Source organism: Vanellus vanellus (genome assembly GCF_965231255.1).
Source record: "Vanellus vanellus genome assembly, chromosome: 4".
Lineage (NCBI taxonomy): Eukaryota > Metazoa > Chordata > Aves > Charadriiformes > Charadriidae > Vanellus > Vanellus vanellus.
The window spans coordinates 20786347-20814332 of NC_138909.1; the positions used below are offsets into that span (position 1 = coordinate 20786347).

The 27986-nt window shown below is 41.3% G+C and overlaps 1 protein-coding gene across 2 annotated transcripts in view; it reads right to left on the reverse strand.

Annotated features, from left to right (window-relative positions):
* Window positions 1-27986, reverse strand: part of ARHGAP24 (Rho GTPase activating protein 24) — a 222094-nt gene that overhangs the window by 13100 nt on the left and 181008 nt on the right. The window contains exons 4-5 of one of the 2 annotated variants that reach the window (XM_082482889.1): window positions 21960-22082; window positions 8884-9091 (exon numbers count right to left, since the gene is read on the reverse strand). In XM_082482889.1, coding sequence (XP_082339015.1) covers window positions 8884-9091; window positions 21960-22082 — 331 coding nt within the window. Of the gene's footprint in view, window positions 1-8883; window positions 9092-17609; window positions 17829-21959; window positions 22083-27986 lie in introns of those variants that run through there. The other variant, XM_082482890.1, reaches the window with a different exon arrangement.

Below are 27986 nucleotides of genomic sequence, written 5' to 3' on the forward strand. Positions count from 1 at the left end.
ACACAGGTTTCCTAGTGAGGGGATTAAGCAATGTCCTCTTCTTTGTACTGCCAGGATCATGCTTCATGTACACGCTTAGTACATTAGAATAATTTTACACCAGTCCCTTGGTGTGAAGTGGGATACTTGCACCTTGAGGGCATAGCACATGGAGGATAAAAAGGCTGAAGAAGGGGACAAAAGCCCTGAAAACTGACGGAATTTATAAGCTTTCTCCTTTCAATGTGAAGGGTTAGTTGAGTGCTAAAAACTCTGCCTCTACCAAGGAAGAACTGAGAGAGAAACAGGAATGTAGGATGCCACGGAGCAAGGAAACAGTAAGAAGTCTTGTGTTCTTAAACTAACCTCCTGAAGTACATGGTGTATACGAGTCTAAAGAAAGGTGCTTTCTGAGGTAGGGTTAGAAACCCAGGCCCCAATTAGTAGACGGGAAATAGTAGCAATTTTTAAAAGTGATAATTTTTTTTTCCATTTGCTTCTGCTGACTGCATGCTAAGGCAATACCGCAGACTGCCACAAGATGGCGAGATTGTAAAATAATATTTTGGAAAATTTGTTTTGTCACCTTTTTTCCCCTAAACTGTACTGGAACACTGCTTAGGTCTTAATCTATGTACACAGAAATTACCATACAGATTTTGGCAGCATAAACAAACATGCATACACACATACCCCTACTGCCTGAAAAGCTCTTTAATAATTGGAAATTTCCATTCTATTTAGCAGCAGTTACACAAAAGCTAGAAACTTTCTTCTTTCAATGTAAACGTTGGTATAAAAATATGTCATTATTTTTATAATAAAGTAACTAAGAGTATTTCATATAATCAGACCTGTTTAGACCTTGCAGTGTAGTATTATTTTTTTCACTTGTTCTTTTAAAATACAGCGGAAAACTTAAAAATGGCAGACTTCAGTTTTAATCCATCTGTATTTTAGGTGTTTCAATCCCTAAATACCATTAAGTGCATTTCAGCCACAGAAGACAGCTGTGAGTTTCAAAGGAGTGATGAACTCCAAGCTCTCTTGAGGATCGGGAGCATTTATTGCCCTTTCCGGTCTGCAGTGTTCTATCCACAGTCTAAGTCAACCAACAGCATCTATATATTTGCCTTGAGGGCATTTGTGTCATTTGTAAGAGGTGGATGTTTCCAGGGCCTGTAGAAGACCTTTTGTTCCTGGACTTTTTCCAGCTACAACTGATCAGTTTAAGACAAGGCAGTATTTCTCCCCTCAAACGTGGCCTTGCTTATGTTCTAGGACCATTACAGCTACAGAAACTTAATGATTATACCTACCTTGGTATTTTTTTTGCTATCTGACAGTGTAATATCAAAGTCTTCCGTGATTACACATTCATAATTAACATGATCAAAAGTATTCATTAACAAGTATTAAAATAGAGTGTGTAAATTCTAGAAGAAAATCCTCAGTTATCTAAATTGGAACAACCCTCATTAATTGAGGCGGACTTTCTCCAAGAAGACAATGAACAATTACAAGCTTGAAATGGGAATGACAAAGCACAAAGCAGAAAATTGAATGCAACACAAAAAGCATCAGCAAGCTGAGAATCGGTCTATTTTGGTGTGTGGTGCTGGAAAGTCTGAGAAAGATTACTTACCTCACTAAAACATATTTACTGCTTTACTGTTGATGTTTCCAAGGGAGCATCCCCCACTCCACCACTGTCCATGCAAAGTCATTACAAATGCAAACGCACCACAGCGTCTACTTAGTCATCAGACTACACGTATTCAAAGCCCCATTCATCCGAACTTTGTCATTAATATCCCTCATGACATTGCTGTTTTGACAGCACTTTCCTTTGTGATACTACAGAAACTGTGGAAGTGGCTGTCAGACTGATTACACCGCCTGGAGTTTTTCACCCTCTCTACCATAAACAAAAATTACTGAAGCCCAGCAGGTCACCAAAAATCAACGCATGACCCTTGCACTCGGACAAGCAGACAGCATCTTCAGAGAGCTGGAGTCAGCGCTTCAGAGCACAAAGCCAACAAGCTCCTCATAAACTCTCAGAGAGGAAATATTAACAGGGCAAGGTCACAGTACAAAAAGATTAACGCTGTGCCAAAAATAGCTCTAGATCATGATGACACATAAACAGTTTGCATAAAGAACAAACAGTAGGGAACAACAAGCTGTGAGGCTATAATTCAATTTAGGAGTTTTGGTAATAAAATGAAGGAGAACAGTACAGTTCAAACAGTTTGTCTATCAGTATCTCCCAGAATTGCTAGAATTACAGCTCCATCATTTCAGATGTGTCACAGATCACAATCCTGGAAACAGAGTCTCCCTCACCAACATATCCTGTACCCACCACAACATTTGCTGACTCTGTCCCTGCTTAGCTGCATTCAGGTCCTTAGAGCAGTTCTCAGATCAGTATGGATGTTTTCCTGACACGGGAGGATGAGTTCCTAACTGGCTATACCTTTGCTGCCAGTCTGCAGACAGCTTAAGGGAGATGCTAGAGCCCACAATAAACCAGTGATGAAACACTGAGTAAGCAACGTGAAGGGAATATTACAAATGTGCACAACTACAGCATTGTTACTGCTGAAAAGCCAGTACGCAGCGGCTCGGAGGGCAAAGCCTGTGTTCAGTAATGTTACGGTGAATCAGGAGTGGCTTGACTGATTTTGGGAGTCAGGCTTTGGTCCAGAAGTTCAAAGGTCAGGTCAAATGCATAACATAACTGGTTGAATGTCCTACGTGATTTTTGTTCCCCTGCGTAAGTATCTTCAAAGCATTACTCTCTATGTAATTTTCCCATATAACACATCTCGTACAAGCAGTACCGTGCCTAATCTAAGTACCAGCTGGAATTTTGTCTACAACTTGTGAAACATATATGAAAGCTTTTACCATTTCAAGCCCTGAGCTGTCTGTCCTCCTCTCCTTGAGGCCGCAAGAGCCCGGCTCTACTTTAAGTTAACACCGATCTCAATTCTTATTTTTCTGTTTAGACAGAGAAAAAAACCAATCATGCATTCTGCTCCTTTGTCCTTGTGCTCATGATTTTTACAATCCATGGGATTCCAGGGACCCCTTCAGGGGAGTAAGCACCGCAAGGAATACTGAAGATTGACAGACTCCATTTACAAGTTAGAGATCCACTTCAGTAATTATTACAGCAGCCAATTCATTTAGGTTAGAGAGTGACACTTTAAAAGCAGCAATGAAGACAGCAATTCAGCACAGACAACTGAAAAGACAAACTCTATGGAAGGATGTTAAAAATTACCTAGAAAAATATAGATCCTTAAAGAGAGACACAAGTGCTTTTCAGGTAAGGTGGCCAAAGGCCTAAGAAACAGATGGGTTCCAATCAATAAAAAAATCAACCAGCTCCAGTGAATACGCTGCTAAATTATTTTATCATTTGATAGGTTGTTCAGAAAGGCTGTTAAGTTTCTGCAAGATTTTGCAGGTATTGCAAGTTTATATGAAACACGGAAAAACACCACAAATAAACAATCTGTTCTCATTTGCTGGAAGAGAAGCCAGAAATCTTGCAACCCTAAGTAAGGATGCTTTAAAAAACACACTCTCGGACCTTCCGCATAGGAAAAAATGTCATCCTTTCTTAAAGGTGACCATGGCCATCTAAGAAGTCATTGGTACGTGAAACACATGGCTGCCTTTTCTTTTTTTTTTTAAATCACAGCTGACGCACCAACTACATTTATGAAACTGAAATTCATGTGAAGCAACTACAAATGTTCATTCACTGCTAATAACTAAAAACACACTCTTCTACAGCAGGACACCAATTAAACTGATTTAATGACTCTTGCATCATGCTAGAAATGTGTCTCCTGATGTGTATTTAATTGCTAAACTAGGTCTTTAAGTTATGCCATAGAGGTTATTTCTGCTAGCTGGTTAGAAAGAGGTCTGGAATTAGAAAGGACGCGGAAGTGGCTCTAGAGGCATAACAAGCAGATTGTGAGGATCAGGGAAGGAAGCCCGGAACAGGCAGAAATGAACAGGAATTTTCACAGGCCTAAGGCCATTTGTGTTTGGCAGGAACCAGCTTTCTAAGTAAAGATTTCATTTCACATAAAAAATGTTTTGTTTAGAGATTACTGCACTTTCCCACTAGGAAGGGAATAAAGCCCCTTCCTTGTGGGGAACTATCTACTTCTAAACAAAGATATTCTTATGTAGAAGGTTGTATTAGGAAAATAAAAGAACAGTTTTAATAACCAGTGATTTCCAAGTCAATGTCTAGTTGCTGTCTGTACAGTGACAGTGCAGACTGCAGCTCCACTGAGACAGGTCCAATTATTTTGCTTTCACCAAAACTTTAAAACAATCTTTGTCTCTGGAGGAGAGTAAAAATTGTGCATGAGGTCCTTCTCACCTTGAGGATATTACATGAGTACCATCCTTGTCATTGTCTTATTTTGCTTCAACAATCCTAGTAATTAAATGCAGAGGAACATACCAGTTCTACATTCTGGATTATTTGGCTCCAGTAAATAATAGTTAGCATTTGCCAGCTATCACATACTGCCACTTACATACCCTTTTCTCAGCTGATTGCAATGGTGACTAGAGCAGTAAGTAATGTTTTGTCCTGTAATGTACAGCATTCTTCTTTAGAGGAATTCATACCCATGAGAGAGTATAATAGGGATTTTGTTTTACTAAATATGCATTTATATGCTTTCTTTCCTTCTTGTGCATATACACAAACACAGGCAGGTGAGCTATGTAACTTTAAACTCTTCTGAACTACTACATCAATGATAGTAGTTATGAAAATCCAAGCCACATACATGAATCAATCACATAAGTATTAATACTTGTCTCAGTGACACGTCAAATATTTTTTTTCTCCCTGAACAATCTTAACTCTCATGTCATCTGGTAGTAATTGTGATGAACAGTAGGTGAAAAGAGGTAATATAAAAAGAGAAATCCAATTTTGTACCCCTTCTAGATAAAACTTGTAGAATAAACTCTTATTTTATTGTCCTTATGCAGTCCCATATTCGCTATGCTGATTTTATGGAACAAATAGTCATAATCTACTTTGTATCATTACAAATGTATGATTTGTAAAGGACTTTTAGATTTAAAATATAAGCCACACATGGAGAGAGAAGCAAATACCCCTAGGGCAAGCAAAACGGATTCCCTGGAGGGGACAATTTTACACAGAGGTGGAGCTGTACTGGAAATACCAAGTATATTTCAAATAGTAGCAAGCATGAGTGATTGCCTAATTGCACTGTTAGTTCCTTAAAGCAGATTTCACAATATGTGCAGATACATACAGAGGGAGTGAGATATTTATTGATTTTTGGTTTTAAGCTGACATACAATTTTCAGTTGGTTTTTTTTTTTTTTTCCTTCACATGAAAGGCCTCAGCAGTTTCCAGTTGTAGCAGCTGTACCTCCCCTTTCCAAGACTGTGAGAAATGCTGATGTTCTAGTTTTCATACGAGAGGGGCTGGGGCGTTGGATGTTCCAGATCAGATACTGGGTTTTCTCATACTGTGAGTTTAAGAAATTTCAAATACTGGTTACATTCTCATGTGCATAGCTCATGATTCTTCAGCAACATGTTATCCAACTATAAGATCAAGATCCAATTAATTACATGAAGGTTTTTGCCACTCTGACTTGTCCTGGCTTCATTCTGCGTTTTTATAACTGTTTTCAGTATCGGAACACACAGCCGCTAACTCCTGTGAGCGCTACCCGTGTATCAAACGTGTTTTATGTTTCAAAACATGGCTGCATTTTCTTTTAAGCAAAGCTGTTTTACTTCTTTCAAATGTGCCACGTCTGTTGTGCTTGCATTCATTCTGTGGTCTTCTTTGCCAAAGGGGTGCAGATAGGAACGCAAGAGGGGAGAAGGGCAGGGTCTCCACAGAGCTGTGGACAGCAGCCGAACTCTGGGCCAAAGAGCAGATCTGTGCCTTTGAACTCCATCTCCCAGCGGCTGTAAGGTGTTTAAACACAGCGCAACCATCTTAAAGCAGAGATGACATTTCAAAGGAGTACTTATCATGGCTGTATGATCTCACCCTTGTTTTTGCTTTTAATTCTACAAGTTACATATTTTACTGAAAGGATAAAGCAAGGAAGGATTATTTAATCATAATTTCTCAAACGAACATATACACAAGCCTTCACGCACATTTCGAAGCCCCTTCACTTGTTCTAAATTCTTTGTTTGACTTACGTGCACTTATACACAGAAAAAACGTCACTATGAAAAATGGCAAACTCCTCAAGCATCAGCTCTTTGTATTAGTTCCAACACCGATGACAGCAGCTAGTCTTTTTCCCAGCCAGAGCCAGTGATCCGGCACTGCTACAGAAGCATGACCTGGATTCCATTGTGTTTCGTGCCCCGTCAACAAAACCATCAGCTCAGCTCTAACTGCAAAAAATCTTTATTGTTATTGATGTATGAGAATGGGCAAAATGTAAATTAATAAACAGAACCTAGGTAGACTTTGCACTACCGGACTTCTGACTAATAATGACATATAATTACAGATTAAAGACAGTGGATCTGGAGGTTCATGAGAGAAAGTAAGCATGGACCCCTAATGTGTATATTTTTTTCTTTTCTCTACAGCAACGTTTCATATTGTGGCCACCTTCCAAGAGTTCAACTTGCCAAACAGGTTGCATCAAACCTGGGGACCATGCTGATGTTCATGAAAAGAAAAATTACCCCAAAACAAGGTAATCGCATAGGCACTCTATAAACACCGTGAAATGAACTTCACCTCAAAAGTTTACAAATGGAACAAAAGGTTGGAGGAAAAAAGTAGAAGCCCAGTGGAAACAATAGCAGAGATCTAAACAGAATTTATGTCTCCCTGACTTCTGGGCCTTTGCTACACCTAAATCACACCTCTCCAAACTCAAATGTGAAAAAGTAAACAGAAAAAGTACCCTTCACAATGAGAGACACGGACATACAAGGTCAGTGTTCTATAAATTCTCAGCTTCAGAAGCAGAACTGCAAGACCAGTGCTTTATAGGCAAATCCTGCTGATGTTTCTAATTGTTATAGTACAGATTATGTGCCTTCTTCACAGCAGTAGCATGTAAAATCTCTTCTCCATTTCATCCGCTAAAGCTCAGCTAGCATGCCTGTTCCTGGGGCTCATTAGTGTGGGCTACAGATGTTACTAGATAACCTTGCAAATAAAAGAAATTATGCATCTGAGTCCTGGTCTCATTTGTTTTGAATAGACAGAACTTGTGTACCTCTTTCAAGCTGTACCTCTCAGTGGGGTGTTCAGTATATCTTCTTCCTGGAATTTAGGGGTGGCTTGTTTTCTTAAGCATTTCCTCCACAATTATTCTGCTTACAGGCACAGAAAAAATAACCTTTTGTTTCTGCCATTTGCCTACTTGATACAAGTAGGTAGAGGTTGTGCCAGAGACGTGACCAGTAATATTTATCTTAATGTTCAAGTAAGGGAAACATACCCAGTGGATGCTTCTTTACTGTTTTTAACTAAGTTACACAGTATTTAAATCAACAGTGAGTATGCTACAAACACTTATCAGCTAACACTGTCACTTCCCACAGTCGTCCAGCTCCTTAAAGCTGTTTTCTGGTCAATTATCCTAACTCTCACCTTCCAATGAGAAATTAATAAACCTCATAGGAAGACAATTCACTTTTCCAGAGCATTAAAAATTCTTGACATTTCTTAAAGTGAGGGTCAGAACTGAGGAAACTGTTGGAGATAAAACAGCATTACAGATGTCTGCCTTCTGTGCATCTGTGATACACATACCTTCATGCATAACAAATCGGGTCACTTCATAGGAACAGGGAAGGGAGGGAGGTAAATGATTTCCAGCAAGCGGGTTCATAACATGGCATGTTTTTGCACTAAAAGATCAAGCTATGCTTTCCTTCCTGTTACTTGCACTGCTATCAGTCAAAGGTCCCACAAAATAGATGTAACCCCCCTCTTCCTCCTAATTCACATTAGACCCTCAATTGGAGTGAAGTATCCCGATTCCATTTTGGAGGTCTGTTACGGATGTCACTTAGGGCACACGCTGAGAGCAACCACTATTTAACAGTCTCTTGACTCGTTGCCATCTTATTAATTTTGATCAGAGTTAAAAAGGCTATGTGGCATTCATAATCCACTGGTTCTGTTTCTCTGATTGAACATGCTGAATATGTGGACTACTGTAATCAATGCTTACAGGAGAGCTGAACTTGCACAAAAAATTAATCTTACAAAAGACTGAAGTCATATACAGCTGTGTGAACAGGACTGGGCTCTTCCTTGGCCCAGAAAATTCTCATTAGCTTTGAAAAACTGTATAAATATTAGAATACAAATTGGACCTAGACCCTCAAAACCACATAGGTTACTATGGTCACAGTGACTTTTATTTTAAGGCCAAAGGCCAAAATTATAAATAAATACAGAAAAGTAGACTTCCCTTCCAGACAGTTTTATAGGTAAGAGAACATATTGGAATTGGTGATAAGAGAAATTCTTCCTTTGTTGAACTGAATAAATGCCAACATCACGACTGTATTTCAAATGATACTAAGATCAAGGCAATCCAGATATTTTTGATTAAGCCAAACCATTAGCCAAACTTTTCCTAACCAGTTTTTCACAAATGGAAATTCTCCAGTAATGCTTTGAAATCAGACATCAAAGTCAGAAAAAAAAAAAAGAAGAATTTTTGAGCGATAATAGGAAACATATAGAAAAACCTATTAAAACATGTCATTCTGTCTGTTGCTGCCACGTGTTTTACAGCACCGTGGGTCAGCCAGTACAGCAGATAGTGTCCTGTCTAGGCTTCAGAGCATGGGGTACAGCTGGAGGATTTTACCTGTCAAAAGAAGGCTTCTCTCCACAGTCAAATGCATCCTGTAACTCCTTGACAAGATTAGCTTGCCCAGGCAGTCGAAAAAGGCCTTCTTCCTTCAGCCCCCGCTGTCGGATAAAATCCACGCACTGTTCCACCAGCATAGGAGCCAGGCGGTTCCCATAGCGCTTTTCGTATCGGACAGTATCTTCGAGCTTCTGGCCAAAAATACCTGCATGAAAAAGAGAGATGTGACTTGGTTGAGATTCATAAAAACATTTGAGGAGCTCTGTCTTCTGTTACAACCCATGCAATTTACAGGACATTTAAATGCATGGACAAGTAACCTACTTCTTTCTCAAGAATAAAATGCTCCTTTTCACCCTTGATACTCTTGTGGAAATACAATGCTGACATTTTACAACAATGCTCAAAAACATTATTTAAAATAAAGTACTGTAAATGATTTTTCAGACCATAACCACAGAGAACATAGAAATAATACAAGCTATTTTTGGTGACAAAATTTCTGATTCAAAAGTGATACATGTCTCCATCTTCTTTGGTTCATACCTAATTATCTATAAAAAATTAAATAGTTCCTGTTTCAGTTTCAATGGCATATAAATGTTACCTTTACACATGGAAGGCAAAACATTTATAAATATAACTCAGGTTTTCATTCCTACTAAGCCAATTATTAATTAAGTTTTCCCACATAAACAAAGACCATTCCTATAATGTATTACCAATTGCATCATCACTGTCTGCTTTAGCAACAATAAATTTTGTATACGAAGAAAGATCCTGACATGAAAGCTGAAATATGTCAGACAAACTGTAGGAAATCTGCATTCATACTTAACCTCAGAAGAACATGGAGTTTTTTTGACAGAATTAACTTCAACCCTGATTTGAGGATATCATTGCTACCACTGGAAAGACAGCTACTGTCCATAACTTATTTTGCCTCTCCCTTTCAAACTGCAGAGCCAGTAGACATCATAGACAGCATCACAGTAATGCTCAGGCATGTCATCTGTGATGGAAGCCTTCTCCTGAGACCACTATTTGTTGAATAGTATTGGGGCTGAAACAAGGCAATTCAATTTCTATATATGGCAAGACAATGAATAGTTCTAAGGTGGTCATGATCAGAAACTAAAGAGCAAATAACTACCTATGCTTGGAAGGCTCCTTTTCCAATCGTGTGCCCTATAAAGTGAAATAAAAAAAGCAGTAAATTGAATTGTGTCCTTCACTGAGCACACAGTTCCTACTGGTTTAAAAATATTCAACAAGGACAACAGAGTTGGTTTGGTTTGCTTTTTCTAAAGAAAGACCAACGTTGAGCTAGTCAGCTTTTGCTTTGGCCCAAAAACTTCATTCACCCATAAATTACAATTACATGAACAACAAACCACAAGCTAAGGTAGCATTCAGATTGAAGCATCCTTCAGGGTAACCTTCAATGTGTACATTTTTCCTGCAATAGAATCATAGAATGGTTTAGGTTGGATGAGACTTTAAAAATCATGTAGTTCCAACCCCCCTGCCATGGGCAGGGACACCTCCCATGAGCCCAGGTTGCTCAAAGCCCCATCCAGCCTGGCCTTGAACACCTCCAGGGATGGGGCCTCCACAGCTTCCCGGGGCAACCTGTTCCCGTGCCTCACCACCCTAAGAGTGAAAAATTTCTTTGTAATATCTGTTCTAAATCTACCCTCTCCTACTTTGAAGCCATTACCCCTCATCCTATCGCTACAATAAAAGAAAGATAACTCACACCTCAGTTGTAGGGGGGAAAGTTGCCTTGCATATGCTCCAGGATGTTATGGCAAGTGGGTAGCAAGCTGTCCGTCACCCATACTGAAGGTCTGGGGTTTGTATTTAAGTGCAGTTACTTTTACTGTAGCACAGGAAATAACTGGAGAGAGTAACTGATGGCCATCTAAGACATCCAGACAGTATTCTGAGACGCAGAGCAGCATATTTTGTAATTTCCATGGTACCCACACTTATGCATGCCAAAAACAGCAGTAGGTAAGGGGACTGAACATCACACAATCACTCTTTATTAGCTCACTCTTTTTCATGTTGTACAAAACCCAAACCTCAACAATTAGCAATTAAAGAATGAATTTTTGAAATTTCAGAGCTAGTCAAGCTTAGAAGAATACTGACTGATGTGTAATATTTGGTGTCCACAAAGTTCAGCCTCTTCATGCTGGCAGAGGAGTTAAAGTACGTTCTCTTAATTCCTACATACCTTCCCAACCTCCTGCAAACTGCCTATGGGGATGGCAGGAGTATTAAATTAATTCAGGTTTCTTGTATTTGTCTGAGTTAAGGGTTGCTGCTGGTAAGCATGGAGGAAATACTCAAGTCCCTCCATTTTCTAGACCCTCTGCCTGAAAGTAGTGGAATTAAGGAGGAAGGTCCACTGCAAGGCAGTTAAGGAATCTGTATGATTATGGGAATTTGGGGATTTCAAAGTCCTTCTTAATATTCAAGAAGGCTGCTGTTCAATGCCCTCAAAATAGTCCCTTCTCCTGGCTGAATAAGCCCTGTTTCCTCTGCCTCTCCTCACACGGCGTGTGTTCTAGCTCACAAGCATCTTGGTGGCCCTTTGCTCAACTCCCTCCAGTTTTATCTTCCTGCACCCCACTTTTCTTTAATGGACACAATATTTGGAATATGGTCTAAAAAACGCTGGGCAGAGGGTGTTGGACTTCCCTCCCTCTGCTGGCTCTGCTCCTGATGATACTGTCCAGACTGTTGTCAAAACCTTCCTTGTGGCCAGGTCCATTGCTGGCTCGTGTCCAGCCTATTGTCCCCCAGGGCACCCAGGTTTCCCTGGGGTTATTCCTTCTTAAGTGTAGGACTTGTGTGTCCTACTTCAGTTTGTCCCATCAACATACAGACTGAGCTTCCCTTCGAGAGCCCAGGACATCTCTTGGTTTTAAACACAAGAGGTTTTGCTTCTTTTCAAACAGAATTAATCAGTATAAGATAGGATATTCCAGTTATATTATGTACAATTACAACTCATGCCTACTGACAGTATAATTAGTATAAACAGGCTTTGTCTTATTGGCTGTACTTTCTTCTCTCCGTGCTAACATTCTTTAATCAGTAATGTGCATATTGCAGCTTACATTTGCAGAGGAAAGAGTAAGTTCTCAAACCTACCAGACTGTTTTGAAACTTCTATTAGGAATGACACTGCTGTCAAAACACATCACTTTCTATTAATACATATTCTGGGATGCTGCCTTTTTTTTTTTAGCTTCATTTTAGAATTGGCTTTCAAAGTAGGTTTAACAGACAATATATAAAATCAGAATAAGCTTTTTTTGTGCAATGGGAGCAAAAACCCATATAAATGGGTTTCTATATACATATTAAATGGATATGACAAACTTGGTTTTGCATTGTAGCAGCAAGTCACAGGTATCGAATGAAGAAAACTTTAAAAAAACTGCATCTGAGGAAAAATAACACCTGATATGATGGGGAAGTAATCAGTGTCAAGAAAAAAGAATAATCCAAATTGGAGCTTAAAATTTCCCAGTTCTGGTCTCTTAAGTGTAAACATTAAATTGTTTCTACTACTGACTGCAATAAGGTACATTGTAAATTAAGGGACTTTTATTGAGACACTTAAAATACACATAGCTAGGAATGCCTGAAGGAGAGACAGAATACCTACAGCAGTTGTCTCAGACTTGGCAGATTGGATACAGATCCTACACAATCCTCAGAACACAGTTGCATTGAGTCTTGCTACACATGTACTTCACGGCTGGAGAAGTAGGTGCATGCCCCACCATATTCACATGTCAGATAAATACTCAGGGACTTGGCTCCCCATCTATATGAATGGTGATAATACCATATCTACCTTACAGGCATGAGGATCTCCACACTGAGCTTTTGGAAGCTCATAGCTAGCGTGGCAATTCTGACAAATATGTAATAACCTAACGTTAAGACCTAAGTCCCATGGAAAATCACCACATCACACCTTGAAGTGCTTCTGAAGTCACCATTTACTACACTCTGCATTCTTCAATTTGTTTGGCTTTGGAATTAATCTCAGGTAGGCTTGGTTTGGTTTCAAAGACTTGGCTGAACTTCTCCAAAGGAAGTATTTCCTTCACCCATAAAAGCAGAACATGGCACCAGGCAGCACTTGGCCATGAAAGGAATCAGTCATGATAAGCCTGCATAAATATTGACTTGAAGTTACAGACTTGCTGATGCCTTATGGAAAAAGTACTCTGTTGCCAGGGGCAGAAGTGGTAGAAACATGACAACTCTGCTTCCACATCATGTTGTCATAACTTTTACTTTGTTCATCATCTTTCTGGTGTCTGCTGGGTTTTTCACTCTTCTGGAATAAAAGCCATGATCATTGCCCCATAAGGTGCACCTTCTTCCACTGTCCCTTTCTAGTGCTTTTATCCCCTCATATGTCACAACTAATGGCTACGGAGATACTGCAGACTAATAATTTAAGACTAAGACATTGATTCTTATGAAGTGAAGGCAATGCTGTGAAGAATTGTCATTACAAACATACAGTTACCTTAGTGGTTGGCAGAGGCAGACAACTGTAACAACCGACAACACTATCAGCTACACCTGGCAACTACTAGCAGAGAAACAAGGAAAAGACAGTCCAAGTTACGGAGACTACAACATAACCAAAATCACAGAGATAATGTCACACGCTGTTTTTCAAAAGTAAATTTCCACTACAGTAACTAAACAAGAAGACCTCTGTGGAGAAGGAAATAAAAGACAGCTCTCATAACTCATGTTATAGTTCAAACCCAAGTTCTCCTCCTAAATGTTAATTTCTCCAAAATCCTGAAATGCAGAGATGCACAAGTGGTGCCCTGTGGTTTGGTTTATCCTTGGGATAGGGTGCCAGAAGGGAAACAAACAAACAAAACCAACAAGAAACCCTGAGATTCAGAATGGCAGCAGCTTGGCTTCCCCACCTGGCGGAAGGCAGGGAAACGTACAGGATTCCAGTTCTGACCAGTCATTAGATTTAATCAGCAGAACTGCTTTTTCAGAGAGGCTCTTGTAGGTCTTTAAAGCTATATCCAATTAAGCCAAAATCACGCATAACATCAAAGAGGAAAATCACATGCTAGTAAGGGGCATGCCGAGCGGTTATTCATTAACTAGAACATTCCCGTGGCAGAAGTTTTGTAAACATTTTGAGAAACTGGATTTCCAAGCCTAACAGATACCCATAAACCTTATGAAAGACACTACAGTGCTATATCCAAATTCTGCGTATATCTACTCATGAGCTGTGAAAGCACAGTGGTATTTTCAATGGTACATATTCCGTGTTAGGGTATGTTTTTAAAATCTAAGAATGCTATTAGTCAATGATTTCCTTAGCTACTGAGCACAGGCAGGGGTCACATCTCAAGTCTATTGACTCCAAGCTTCTAATTCAGTAAGAAAAAAGGAGAAAGATCTAGGCGGCAGTTCTCTCTCCTTGCTCTATAAGGAATAGCTTGAAAAAGCCCACCTGCTGCTCTAGCTGTACCACCGCACACGCACTCAGCGAGCCAGAAGCTTTCTGCCTTTGCCAAGCCACCCCTCAGCAGTTCAGATGATAGCATAATTTTCAGACAGCATAAAGCACAGACGGCTGATGCTTTTACCAGAGGGCCCACGCCTGTGCATGTGTTCGCTCAATGTGCAGCAGAGGATCTCCATCCTTCCCAAGCAATTTCTGAGTTTATGGGCTATACTGATCAGAAAGGGTCAGTTAAGGTCAGAGGAATTGATCTCATCTTAGGATCTGGATGAGAATTTTAAGCAGCTCTCAATTCTACATCAGTAATTCACTGACAGCGAAAATAACAGATCAGGTGAATGGCTTTCAACAGCAGGCCTGGGAACAAAGGTCCTGCAATAACACAAAGAAGTGGCTCTCATGGCCACGTAACACTCAATATGGAGTTTTAAATCATTATTTCTATAAGCTTTCTGCTCCAGTGTTTCCCAGCACTACGTGCTGTTTTGAGTGGATCAAAGGCAGGGAGTATTTTCTTCCTCTCTACAGAATTTTGTAATGTACAGGAGAGGAAAAATCCCACCAAAAATAGCAGTGGCAGAACTTTGTTCCCGCCTGACTCACGTTCTTTCCTTCAAGCTTTCTCCTACCACACAGTCAGTGCGATGCCAGCAGTAGATAAGGTAAGATAAACTCCTGCCCTGGAGTTTAGCACAGCTGCACACCAGAGGTTACTGCTTAGAAAAAACAACTCTGAAATAAGAGCAGAACTAGCTACAGGCTGGAAAGGAAGGAAGGCAATTTTAAAAACATCGCTGGGAACTTATCAGAGTTGATCACGTCAGGGTCTGCACCATTTCTCTGGCTGTGGCCAATGCCATCGCCTCCTCCAGAACTCTGGTCACCCAAATTCACCATGTTATTAAATGTTCTCACCACTGCACGCCAGCAGTTACTCTCAGTTATTGCCTTCTCCACGTACCCTGCATAAGCTCTCAGGAGGTTCCTGTGATTGTACTTAAACAGAGAACATCTTCTCTAAATTGGATTTTAATGACACTTGGCTCTGTCTGTGTTGAGATACTGCCGTCTGAGTACTGACTTCTCCTACAACATGACTTCCAAGCAGGTCTCACATTTAATTTTTCACAATGCATCTGGTTTTCAAGGAAGGGTTCCACATTTTGTATCATCAGTGAAGATGGTGATGTACCTCTGCTTAAACATACAATGTCATGATTCCCTTGTAGGTCTTCCAATGACTAGCCAATGGTTTTCTCCGCTAATTTTATTTTCTGCATCGTGTTGCACAGCTTAGACCTAACTGATCTGCTTTGCAGAAGGCTAGTTTTGCCTTTTTTTAAACTTAGGTGTACAATCTGCAAAAGTTATAAGAATTTGGTATGCCAATTAATAAGACCAGTGTAGTTAGCCTAATTTGCCTGTGCAACCAATAGTAAAGGCTTGACTCGAAGTCCAGTTCATGTTCATCTTTCTGTTGACTTCAGTAGGACATGGACCTAGTTAAACACACATACCCAGCATTCTGCAGCTCTGATCTGGCCTGGTGACAATGCTCTTGATGGAAAACGTGTATAAGAAAGCAACTGAAACAAATGGTATGTGGAGGAAAGCAAATTAGCAGCATGGCCTCTGTCATTCCATCCTCTGCCTCAAGCGCTGCAGCTTCACTTGGAGTTTTAGACATGAAGACTTTCTGTGTCAGAACATACGGGGAAAGAATCAACAGCTGAAGTTCCTGGAGAGGCTAAGGCTGCACCCCAGGCACAAAGGCAGCTGTCTGCAAAATTATCAGTTAATCCTTTCTTTAACTTCCAAACATTTCTCAAATAATTAAGTGTATAAACGGGGCACAGACAGCTCTAATTCACACCGACACCTTGAAATGCACTAGCACGCTTCATACAGACACATCCACCTCCTCCTGGCCAGTCTCCAGAAGGACTGAACTCCAGCAAGGAAGGGAAATGCTGGCCTTGGGGAGGGGGAGGTACAGGGGGCAAACAGCTTTCAATGCTGTCTCAGCTGCAGGTGATAGCTGATCTCTGCAGTAGCTCTGCGGCGAGTCCCTCACTGGTTGTGATCCCTCATTTCAAAGCATCACCCCTGACTGCCTGCACACACAGCCCTCGAAACCAATGACGCCACTACATCACAACTGAGTCTTGTGAGCAAAGAGCTGCATGGCCTTGCAAAAGGACAAATGGCAGCATGGAGGAGCAGTTTAGGGAGAAGCAGGAGATGAAGATGATTGTATTTGTAGAAGCCTTGGGTAAGATCATTTCTCACACTTCAGAACAACACGGCAATTTAGCCCTTTCACTTGGATTTCTCTGTCCAGCATAGTTTTTAAGGCAGCACCAATATCCTCCTCTGTGCCCACACAAAGTTTTTGTCCTCATCATAGAGGTAGTTTCTCCCCACCCATCCCAAGCACCACAGCACCTTATCATCACTTGTCATATCTCTTTCTCAGACATGTGTTTCCCTTCCAGCTCTTCCAGCTGACATATTTTGAAAGCCAGCCCCCTCTTTGCCCTCCTCCCCCCCAGTACTGCCATGCCCTGCTTCAACAGGACTACGTGCAATGCAAAAGAAAACTGTCTTTAAACATTTCTATGCAGCAGGTGGAAAGGCAAATGCAGGCTGCAGGGCAGCAGGATGAAGTGGCAATGCAGCACTTGCAACAGGACAGTGCATCGTAGGGCTACACCTCATCAGAAATCTCTGAATCCAAGGACTTAGTCTTCGGCACAGATGCACATTTACCAAGTTGTTTTGCATCCTCTCTTCTCCCCCCTCCTCCCACACAAACCAAATGCAAACCTGAACGCTTTTCCCTGATGTTCTGCCAGACAAATAGGCAACTCAGAGCATCACGTCTGATTCCCCCACTGCTCTCACTGATTTTTGCTCAGAGGCTCTGCAATAATCTTGTCTCAAGCCACCTCATTCAGGCAGCCCATTCATGGGCTATTATGTAGAGGACACAGTATCAGCTGGTCGGCTACAAACAAATGAACAAAGAAGTAAATAAATCATTTGTGGAATGTTGGCATCTGCATTGTTTAATGCCTTTTGTTTCAGTACATTCATCTGTCCCTGCACACACAGCCTCCTTGACTTCTCAGAAACCACGGCTTCACTAGCAAAGCAAAACACAGCAACAGAATGGACCTACCTTTACGGAAACTAAAACACCGCTTAATTCTCCTATAAGTAGTTTTAGGAATGAAAGGAGCTGCTGCTAAGGCACCTGGGCTGCGGACTCCAGCATTTCTGTCTTCAGGCATCATACAGGCCAGAGACACCACGTTCCTCCAAAGCTCTCCTTTACCAGCTGCATGCAGATGAAACACCACGACTGCTCATCGTTACTGACTGCTGAGGAGTTTTTATGATAGTGTATTTTCCTCTGGAGCTAGGAGATTTGTGGTCTTCTAGATCTTGGGTAGGGCTTGAAGTGATTTTAATGTTCTCTTCCCTGCTTCAATTTTGCTTTGGGGAACAATTTCCTTCCGTCTCTCTATTTCCTTTCGTTTCTTTTATTTCCCGCGGCGAGACAACTCTCTATTATGCAATGTCACAACAAAAGAGTTTCAGCAAAAAGATATATCTTCCATTCAAACAGAAGTGCCCACGCAGATGGAAGGGGAGAAAGACCTCTTCCTCCCAGCTGGAACAGGGGGTTGAGTGGCAGAGACTCCAATTCCGCAGGAAAAGGTCAGTGCTTCACGGTGCGCAAGGGGAAAGCGAAGAACAATACCAAAAAGGCCACTGAAGAATCCTCCGGGATATGATACTCCTTGCTGGCTCCCTTTATCTCTGCAACCGAGAAGCAAAAACAACAGCCCCTTCGCCCGAAAGGCTCTCTGTCCATAACAGATTCCTTTTAAAAGGCCTTTTGTATACCCAGCTCCCTGACTGGTGTTCTCATGGGCTTCTCGCTTGTTTTATTGCCTTCGAACTACCAGAAGCTCTCATGGGAGAGGTGCGTCAGATGCGGTGGCAGCGCATCTTTGCCGGCAGGATCCTGGGGAGCTGCTGAGGAATACGTGCCTCCACACGGGGATGCTCTGCTTGCTCGCTCCCTCCCGGTCCCACGCCTGGCAATGGCAGCCACGGCTGCTGCTGCTGCCGCCTGCGCCAGCCCCTGGCGTGCAGCAGGTGCAGGGAAACGACGTAGAGGAGCGAGCCACCGCAACGCAGATTTGTCTGCTCCTCCGGGTGACTTTGAGTTGACTTCAGGCGGCTGTTGTGTGCGGCAGCTTGAAAAGCAAGCAGGCTGTGCCTGACTCCCGCAGGAGGTGCCAGACCTTACGTTACTACCCCTGCTAAAACGCTCATGCTCCTTCTTCTCGCATCCTCCCTCCCCCTTAGTTGCAAGCGCTGCAATTAAAGCTCAGGCCTTTCCCTCCTGTAAAAAATTGCCTTTTTAATCTAATCAGGAGAGGAATTTCATGTGCAAACAGGCATTACATGCCCTGCCTCATTTACATTTCTCTTCCCTTTCAGAATTTTTTCCACAGTCACCTTATTCTTTCAGTGCAAAACCCAAACTGTTTCTCATCACCTTAGCAGATTCCCACCTGCCCCCCTCCTTCCTTCTCTTTCTAGCACAGGTTAACAAATAACAATTTAATGTTATGGTTAATCATTTACAGGGCTCCTTGCTCTGGTACCAGGAGTCCTTTCCCACTGCCAGACAAACTTTAAATATTAGCCACTCACCAAGGCTCAGACACATCCGTTGCACATGCACGTGCACAAACACACACACACACACAGAGCGTTTGCTTACAATGCTTAAAAGAACCAGAAAATTCAAATATGTTACTCAAAGTGGCACTTGACTTGTATGACACCAGACTATTGTGGTTTACCATCTAGTACTGAAATTTAGGAAGCTGATATAAAACTGGTGTTTTGATTAATTAGGTGTCTGAAATAAGTTTGTGTTGCAGGTAACTACTTGTTACTGGCTAGTCACCATCATGTGACTGCAATTTTAGGTAACAGATACCTAAAAAGATTTTTAACTTCACTGGCTACAGCTCATAAAGGCAGGCTCTTAGACAACTTAACCCAGAAGTGCCCTTCTTTAGAAGGGTCAGACAGTTGCAGCAGCTGTAGCAACATCCATGCAGCAAGGGATAATAAAAATATGAGTGTTTCCAGCCAGACATAACCACAGAACAGTTAATAGTGTTTACTAAGACTTGTTAAGATAGCTCAGACTATCAACTGAAGTAACAAGTAGTTAATAAAATGGGGGACATGCTAGAAACAGTTCTTAATGGTGACACATCCCATGATACTGCTTTTGCCTTGTTATCACAGTCAAGTCTTCTGCATGAACACTAAACCCAAAATCTTGTTCCATCTATTCTCATGTTTTCCAGAGAGTTAACTGTTTGCTTCCCAATACAAACAACCCCGAGTCAGCGTGTTTACTCAAGAAATCCAATAGGATTCAAAAAAGAATGTTCAAAAAGAATTTGCTCAGAAGTCTTTTAACTACAAATGAATTTAAAGCGAAATTCAAGGATTGCACGCAACTCGCTTTATGCAAATCAGCATGCAAAATCCTCAGCGAGGTGCTTCCCTCAGTAATTGGCATTAAACACTCGTACAACAATGATGGTGCCCTGAGAATTATCATGGTGGCTGGAAGGATTCCCAGCTGTAAACCAGAAATAGCTCTTGCCCTATAAAAGCAAATGAGGGGCTGGTAAAGAAAGCATAGGGGCAGGACTCGGGAGATTTGGTTTCTATTCATAGCTCCGTGCATGGACTTGGGCTAGAAAAGGAGTTTCACGTAATCTCAGCTCTCTGTCTGTAAAATGTAGATGCTTCTCCACTTGCAGAACTGCAAGGTCGCCCTTCCTCATTATCTGCCCCAGAAATATACTGTGGTGCTGGAAGCCAAGTGCAAAAAACCACAAAGACACTCTGAAAAACCCAGTTCTGTTATGTCCCCAAATTTTTTATTGCCACAGTAGCTTATGCTGCTACTGGACTGGAGTCAGAGAACACTAAGGAGCTCAACACGAGGCCTGCTTTACAAAGAGAAAGTCTGGGATGGGTAATCTTTGTGCTATATAAACAAGCAGATTTCTTACCAAACCTAATTTCAGAAGACTGTGCTCCTCTCACTGCCACTCTCCCGAACCAACTCAATATACCAGTAGATCACGCTTTTTAAGACAAACCCTTCACTTTGTGGGTTTGGGGGTTAGTTGTTTTGGGTTTTCTTTTAAACATCCTCCTGTAAGACCTACATGCTCAGATCCAGGACTGTGCCAGCTTATTAACATATAGGGCCAGATCCCAGTGAGATGACTGCTCAGCATCATCTTTCCAGGGCACATTTCCCCAGGAGGAGCCAAAGAGAAGACAGTCATGTTTGAAGAGGTGCCAGACAGCCCCTAGCTGACCAAGTCCCTCAGGACACCCCACCAGCAAGGTCAAAGCCTTCTCCTAAGAACTGTGTGACCTGAATAAAGCACAAAGGAAGATGGATGGCTGACAAGAAAAGTTTTTTTTTAAAATGGTAGTTTCCTTCAGTTCTTCCCATCCTGTCTCCTGTGGTCTACCTGGCATTTGAGAAAAAGACATTCGCAGTCAGCAATCACATTTTTCAGTGATGATTGTGCTTCTTGGTCATGAAACAGCACAGACAACCCTGCCTGACCTACTATTCCAGCAACTTGCAGACAAGACCAAAAAGCATCTGATGCAATATGGGTGCTCTTTCACAGTGGAAAAATATGTCTGCCCCCAAACTTGGAGATTTGAGAGCTCCAAGAAACAGACCAATTAACATACTGACATTTTGTGCAAGTTTATCAATCACACTTGTATTATAATAATATAGACATTCTCACCAGAATAATAATGATGAAAATTATAATAATTTGCAGCACATTCAACATACGAGAGCTTTTTAGAAAGACAACTAGACATCCAACAATAAATTTTGATCCAGTACTACTGAAATTATTGGCTATGCCCATCAAAAGAAAAGGAATCTATCCTATACTGCTAGTGTTAATATTCTGAGGCTTATATTGCAGTGCGTAGCTTTATATAATACGTTTGCTGGTCTTAGCTGTCATTTGCAGGAGAACCACCGACAGCTTCTTGTAACAGGCATTTATGAAACACATGGACGGTCTTCTAGCTGGTGACCAAAGGAATTACCCTGCTTCTCCCTGCGGGAAAGCTGATTTCATAGAAGACCAGCCTTCTGTGAAAACTTCCCCTTGCCTTGGTAATGCACTGTCATGTGCTATCCTCATCAAGGGATGTGGTTCCAGACAGTTTTAAGCCTTTTTACTGAGGCCTCTACACGGGAACATGCCCAATACTTGCACTGCAAGTGAAAATAAAGGGTTTACTCCACTGTTTTTTGAACTATTTAGACTGTTCTCCTCCACTTCAAAACTCTGCCTGCAACTGACAGACAACAGAAGAACCCTTGCGTGTCTTTGTGCAATTGGGAGCCTTACATTTTCCCTCACTGACTCACCTCCTCCAAATGGCGCCCATATAACCCTGCGAATGGATTTCACCCAATCCTCCATGTCATTCTGCGTGCTCGCCATAAGAAGGTACGTTTCATGATTAGCTGTCATCCGCTCTCGGTCTCCTCCTGCAAGAGAAGATAATTGCACTTAGAAACTCTTTTGCTTTCCTGCCCAGCTGAGTTCCTGCCAGACTGACTGCTGAAAGCAGTAATAGCGGCTCCATAGCAAGCAGACACAGATACTATGCAGTGGTGTGTTTATCATCAGACATGGCATGAAAAGAAGGTCCTGTAAGTACATTCCCCATCAGACACCGAGAAGCTGTCATGCTTCCAAAAGGAAATGAGAGGATAAATGCCATCAGTAAACAAAAACAGCCTCATGCTGTTCCAAGAACCACGGGAGCCTGCACTAATCTGTAACTTGATATATGCACTGGAAATTTTGCAGCAGTTATTGTACCATGATGGAAAGAATAAACGCAGAGAGAGATAAGCATGCTTTGAACAAGTGGGGATGACTCCATTTTTATTTTCAGGAACACAATGTGTCACATTCATGGCAATGACATTTGATACACCCAAGTGTTGCTGTGAATCTCTACCAAGAAGGCAGACGACGCTAGCAGCTGATGTGGTACAAGCCACTGCCTTGGACAGGTCTGATGAGGATTAGATTAAGAGGGAACACACTGCCTTATTACCCTTTATTTAAAGGAAGGGCCAACACTGAGAAGGTCAAAACCGGAACTTGGCTTGCCACAGCTCCACGTTTTCACACTTGTAGTACTGCCTCACCTCCATCCTAATGGGTACTATGTTGGTGCAAGAGCACAAGAGGATTCAAACCACCTTTCCAGCACTACAGAAGGAGCAAACTGTTACAGAAAGATAGCACCAGACATTTTGAAGCCCTTTCTCTGAGCCAAGGGCGTGCAAGCACACAGGCATGCATCACGCACAAAACGCAACACACCTAGAAATCCTGTGAGTTCTGTGTTCATCTATTTCCAGCTTCTTCCATCCCTATTTTTTATTCTAGTCATATCTAAATTAAATATCTCTGTTCATTACAGCAGGAATACTGCTCCAGGGAGGTCTTCTGAATAGTGCCATGCTCAGTGCTGGGCACTGGAACAGCTAGGTTTCTAAAGAGAAATTTCTTAAGCGCTAGAAAATCCAACCAGGATTTCCTGGCGCAACCATTCGGAATGAACCTACTCATATAGCCCACACTTTACAGAATTAGGACACATAACTGTAAAAGGGACTTAATTGAAACTTGCCAAACACAAAAGCCAGATTTTCCCAGACATGGGCAGATTCTACTGAAGACTTAAGGTTTACATCATTATTCAAAACTTGCATTTGAACTTGGAAGTGAAGAGAGGCTCTGGTTTTCTACAGTCAAAATACAGCCATTTATATACCATATGTTCCCCCACAAAGCATCCAAACAAGTAATGCAACATCCTGAAGTACAAAACATTTTAGACTATACCACAATTTACAAGTCTGAAGAACACTACTTTTTTTCTAAGACATAATGAAAAGGTAGGGATCAACCTATTTTAAGTGCCAACACTAGGGAAAAATCAGCATGAGCTAAACTGCATTGTATTTTTTTGGAACCTTTTCAGTGACTAGCATAAGAATTGGTACAAAACACGTCCTACTGGTATGCTATGTTCCATCTTTTTTACCTTTCCAGAAACAGAAGATGAGGGTATGGGGAGCGGGAAGCCCCCAACAATCCCAAACGATAGCACTCCACTTCAACACTGCCCAGCAGAAAGCCCCTAGTGAGGACCTGGAAATTTACTCCCCATCTTTCCCTTTTACATAGCCATCTTGACCAGAACGATGACAGATCTCCCTCACTCAAGCATGAAGAGTAGACATGATACTGTCTAAACTCTACTTAAACTGGCATATTTTACATATCATCTAGAGTTCTCATCCTGAAAAGGCCTGAAAATAAAAATACAAACAGAAAGCCTCAATATATTGTCACAGCTATTAAATATAATAGTAATAAATACAGTATAGAGAAAAAGCATGCAACACAGTTGCACCCTTTTTGTGGATGATAAAACTTGAAAAATTTATTGTACTGAAGCTTTTTTTTTAATGGACCGTGATCCTGTAAGGTGCTGTACAAAAAGAACAAAAAGGTGTGTTCACACAAAATACCTATCACGTCCAGGAATAAAACAACAGGTGACCTGATCTTCTTACTAAAGAGACAATAAAAAAGATGACAGCCATAGCCAAGTGATGGTCCTCCTCTCAGGTGTCTGTCAGATTGCTCCATATTCTTTTAATAGCCTGCATATTTAAATTCAGCAGATTGTGTGAGATTTATTGTTATGTTATGACAAAGTGGAGGGTGTTCTCCAGATAAACTGGATTAATCCCAGCAGTCTAGATAGTTCGTTTACAGTGTGGATTCCAGAGCAGTACTCTAAATAACCAACTCAGGTAAACACCTACTCAGCTAATACACAATTAATACGTGTTTAATTTTGAAGAGAAGAAAAATGTTATGTTTGGTTACATTATTTTTTTGGTATGAGAAAGCAAAGCTTTCCTACCAAAAGGAGCTTCACCATTTTATAGCAGTTCTGGACCTGTCTACTTTGTAATTCAACTCCTTTCTTTCACAGCACAATATCGGATCTTGCAGGGTTCTTCTACTTGTGCATTAATTTCGTTATTATTCAAGAACTGAAGCCTCACTAAAAGATTTTTGGGGATATAACAGCACATACTGGATTTGTGTTTTACTGCAAATGTTAATTTTTAGTGGGAGTGTATTTTAAATACAAAATTAACAAGATCAGGGGGGACAGACGAAGAAATGACCAAGATTCAGGAGAGAGCCATCTCAGATAAGTGATACCAGATAAACAGAAATAGAATTAGGAGGACCTTTCTGAATCTTCAGTAGGTCCACAGGACACCTCTGAAAGACACTGATTAGAATGTCCACTTCACTTTTTTTCCCTTATAATATGTTATATATGCTATGATTATAATGAAGCATGAGTAGATCACAATCTCCAAAAATCAGACATCTCTTCATACTATCGATACCAGCATCAAGTATGTCAACCTGAAAATGGCGCTCAGCATTAAGTCCATTCCAGATGTGAATGCATCCTTATACCTTTCCTGGGGGCGTGCAAATCATAAGGTATTTTACCTGTATTGTTGTATAGCTCCATATTATGCCTTCTCAAATTTCCTTTGCTGTATTTGCAGTCCAAGTACGAGAAATGTCTAATCCTGTGTGTTGTGGCCTGCTTGTGAATAGCCAAATCGAGGGGCTGGAATGTTTTGGGGGTTGTTGTTTGTTTTGTTTGGTTTGTTTTTTTTTTTTTTTTTAATATGTTCCTCTTACTACTTTGCAGGTGTCACAGGAACTGGAAGGAGCAGAACCCAGTCTACCTGACCAAAGTTGACTCTGGCATATTCAGGAAAAGCTGCTGTTTACATAACGGATCCTGTTTCTTCCAGCCTCCGGTTACAACCACAAGTAACTGGATTTATACCGTTTCTCAAAACTATAATGTTATGTTTATTTTTATGTTTACGTATTTTTATTTCTGCAGCCCTAACCAATCCCTAGTCTGTTTTATTTTCTTAGGGGCATCAGAAATAAATTCTTATTTATTGAAGAAATCTATCCCTAACATCCATCTGGAGCGGAAACAGTGAAACAGCACAATACAACGGTGAATCTTCCACTTTGAACAGATTAGATTTCTCCTCCTGCCCCCTTTGGCAGCAGCAGTGACTTTCGGGTTCCCAAGTGCTCCTTCCTGCCTCCTCCGGGGGCTCGGTAACCAGTAAATACAGCCTGCTGCTGTGCTCCCCCGCCGGGACAGCCTGGGACCGCTCAGCCCCATGCTGGCTGCCGCTCTGTGCGCCGAGCCAGCGCCGCTTTGAAACAAGCCAGGCGAGGTATTTTAAGAACTCCTGCCAGCAACCGGAAACAAACAATTAAAATACGGAGAGGCCGATTGCTGCAGGGATCCGCTCCGCAGGGGAAAAGAAAGGGAACAGCCGGCGCTTGCTCATGCAGCACCACCCCGCACGCTGGGAAAAGTACGAAGAGGCGGTGACTGAATTTAAGGGGTGATTGTTTCCTGAAATGCCAGGCTCAACAGCTCTCCCGCTTTTTATCGGCCAGCAATTAAATGTGAATGCACGGACATTTTGTATCCAACCGCGGGGGAGGCAAGCCACGCAGGGTGTTTTTTCCTTGTAGTCTCTCTCTGACCCAACACCTTTCTCCTACCTGAATGTACCCAGGCTGAACTCCGAATGAAGTATTTGGTTGTCCTTTTAAAAGCATCTTGGATTTCTTGCAAACGGTAGTTTCAGCATTCTTGAGAGTGGAATGTGAAGGGATTAAATTCATACCAACTGTTTAAAAGAGAATTTTCTCCCAGGAGGAATATAAAAACCCTAGGATTAATCTGATTTTTCTGAGCTGAGAATGTCATGGCCAACCTCAAAAGAATATTCACATTCCAACAACAACAAACCCACCCCCCCCCCCAAAAAAAAAAAAAAAAAAAACAAACAGGGGGCGGCAATTTCCAAGTGAAACAGTTCCCCACTCCCTTGTGCATTTCTCTTAGCCACAGGTTCTGAAAGCCTTGCTCTCAGCTTGGGAACTGAAAGATGGTGAAAGGCAGGCTGGCAATAGAATCCACTGGGTTTTCTTTAGAACATCCTCCTGCTTGGATGCTTCACATTTGTTTCCTAAATTTTTAATTTCTCAGGAAAATGCTAAATAGTAAAATTTTAGCCTTCTAAGGTTTCCGATGAATACACTAAACACACCTCCATATGGTATTCAAATAGGAACTCCTGGCTATTCATCACCTCACAAAAAAAACCAAGCCATAGACTTACAAAAAGATTTAGGAGCACTATTCAGACATTAATTTCAGAAAATCTTGCCTGAGGAGTCCTTTGTTTTCTTTCTACTGCACCCTTTTTTCACTTTATTTTCTTTTTTTTTTTAGCTTGTCTTTCAAATAGTTCTTGCTGCTATAGGGTCTGGAATTCTCTTTCAGCTACTACTGTCCATCATCGCCTTTTTACATATATGCACTGAACAACACTGCCCTCTTCTCCCAGAGATACCTGTATCACTTGAAGCCTCATAGTTGGAACAGCCTTTAAAGTAGAAGAGCTGATCTTTGTACAACTGATATTCCATACCAATTGTTTGCAACTCAGAAACATGTATCTGTGTTTTGCATAAATCTTCCAAGTGTAGCCCGAGGTACAAGTAAGTGCCATCCCTACGTGCAATGGAGCAGGCATGCTCTTCTCCATTCAGATGTATGATAAGACTATGCAATTTGTAGTTCCTGATCAGGACTCCAATTAGTATTTCTTCACAAGCAAAACACCAATAATTATGATAGAACTTATGACTCTCCCCCTACACTTTGTGTTCTTAAATTTTCTCCTATGCTGCAAATGAACTGCACATTAAGTGACATATTTAATCTATTTCTCTGGGAAAACCCACCTGTGTTTTCTTCATCAACTTTAATTTTACAGCATTTGTATTCAGACTTTTTCATCCTAAGCAGAAATCATCTCCGCAAGTTGTAGAGGGTACTAGAATATCAGAGACCAAGATGAACCACGTTGTTCTTTTTCTTTCTAATGAAACTCCTTGTTTAAGAACAAGACAGAAATTATGATTACCAAACCTTGATATTAACACTAACCACTGCTGCTTTAAGCATAGAAGCCTGACTTGGCATACTGATGAGCCACTAAAAGACAGTTCAAATCCTTAAATGTCTGTCTTCCATATACTGACACTGGCAACTATAAGATCCATCTATCCTCAAGTGTGTAAAGAAACTCTATCATAACTGTTAAATCCTATAATCACACCCGACTTTAATGTAATATAAGAACTCTTCTGCTAGCTAAAGCCTATGCTTATGAACCCTGTGCATCCCGAGTCTGATGAAAACCACGCGGAGGTGTCTT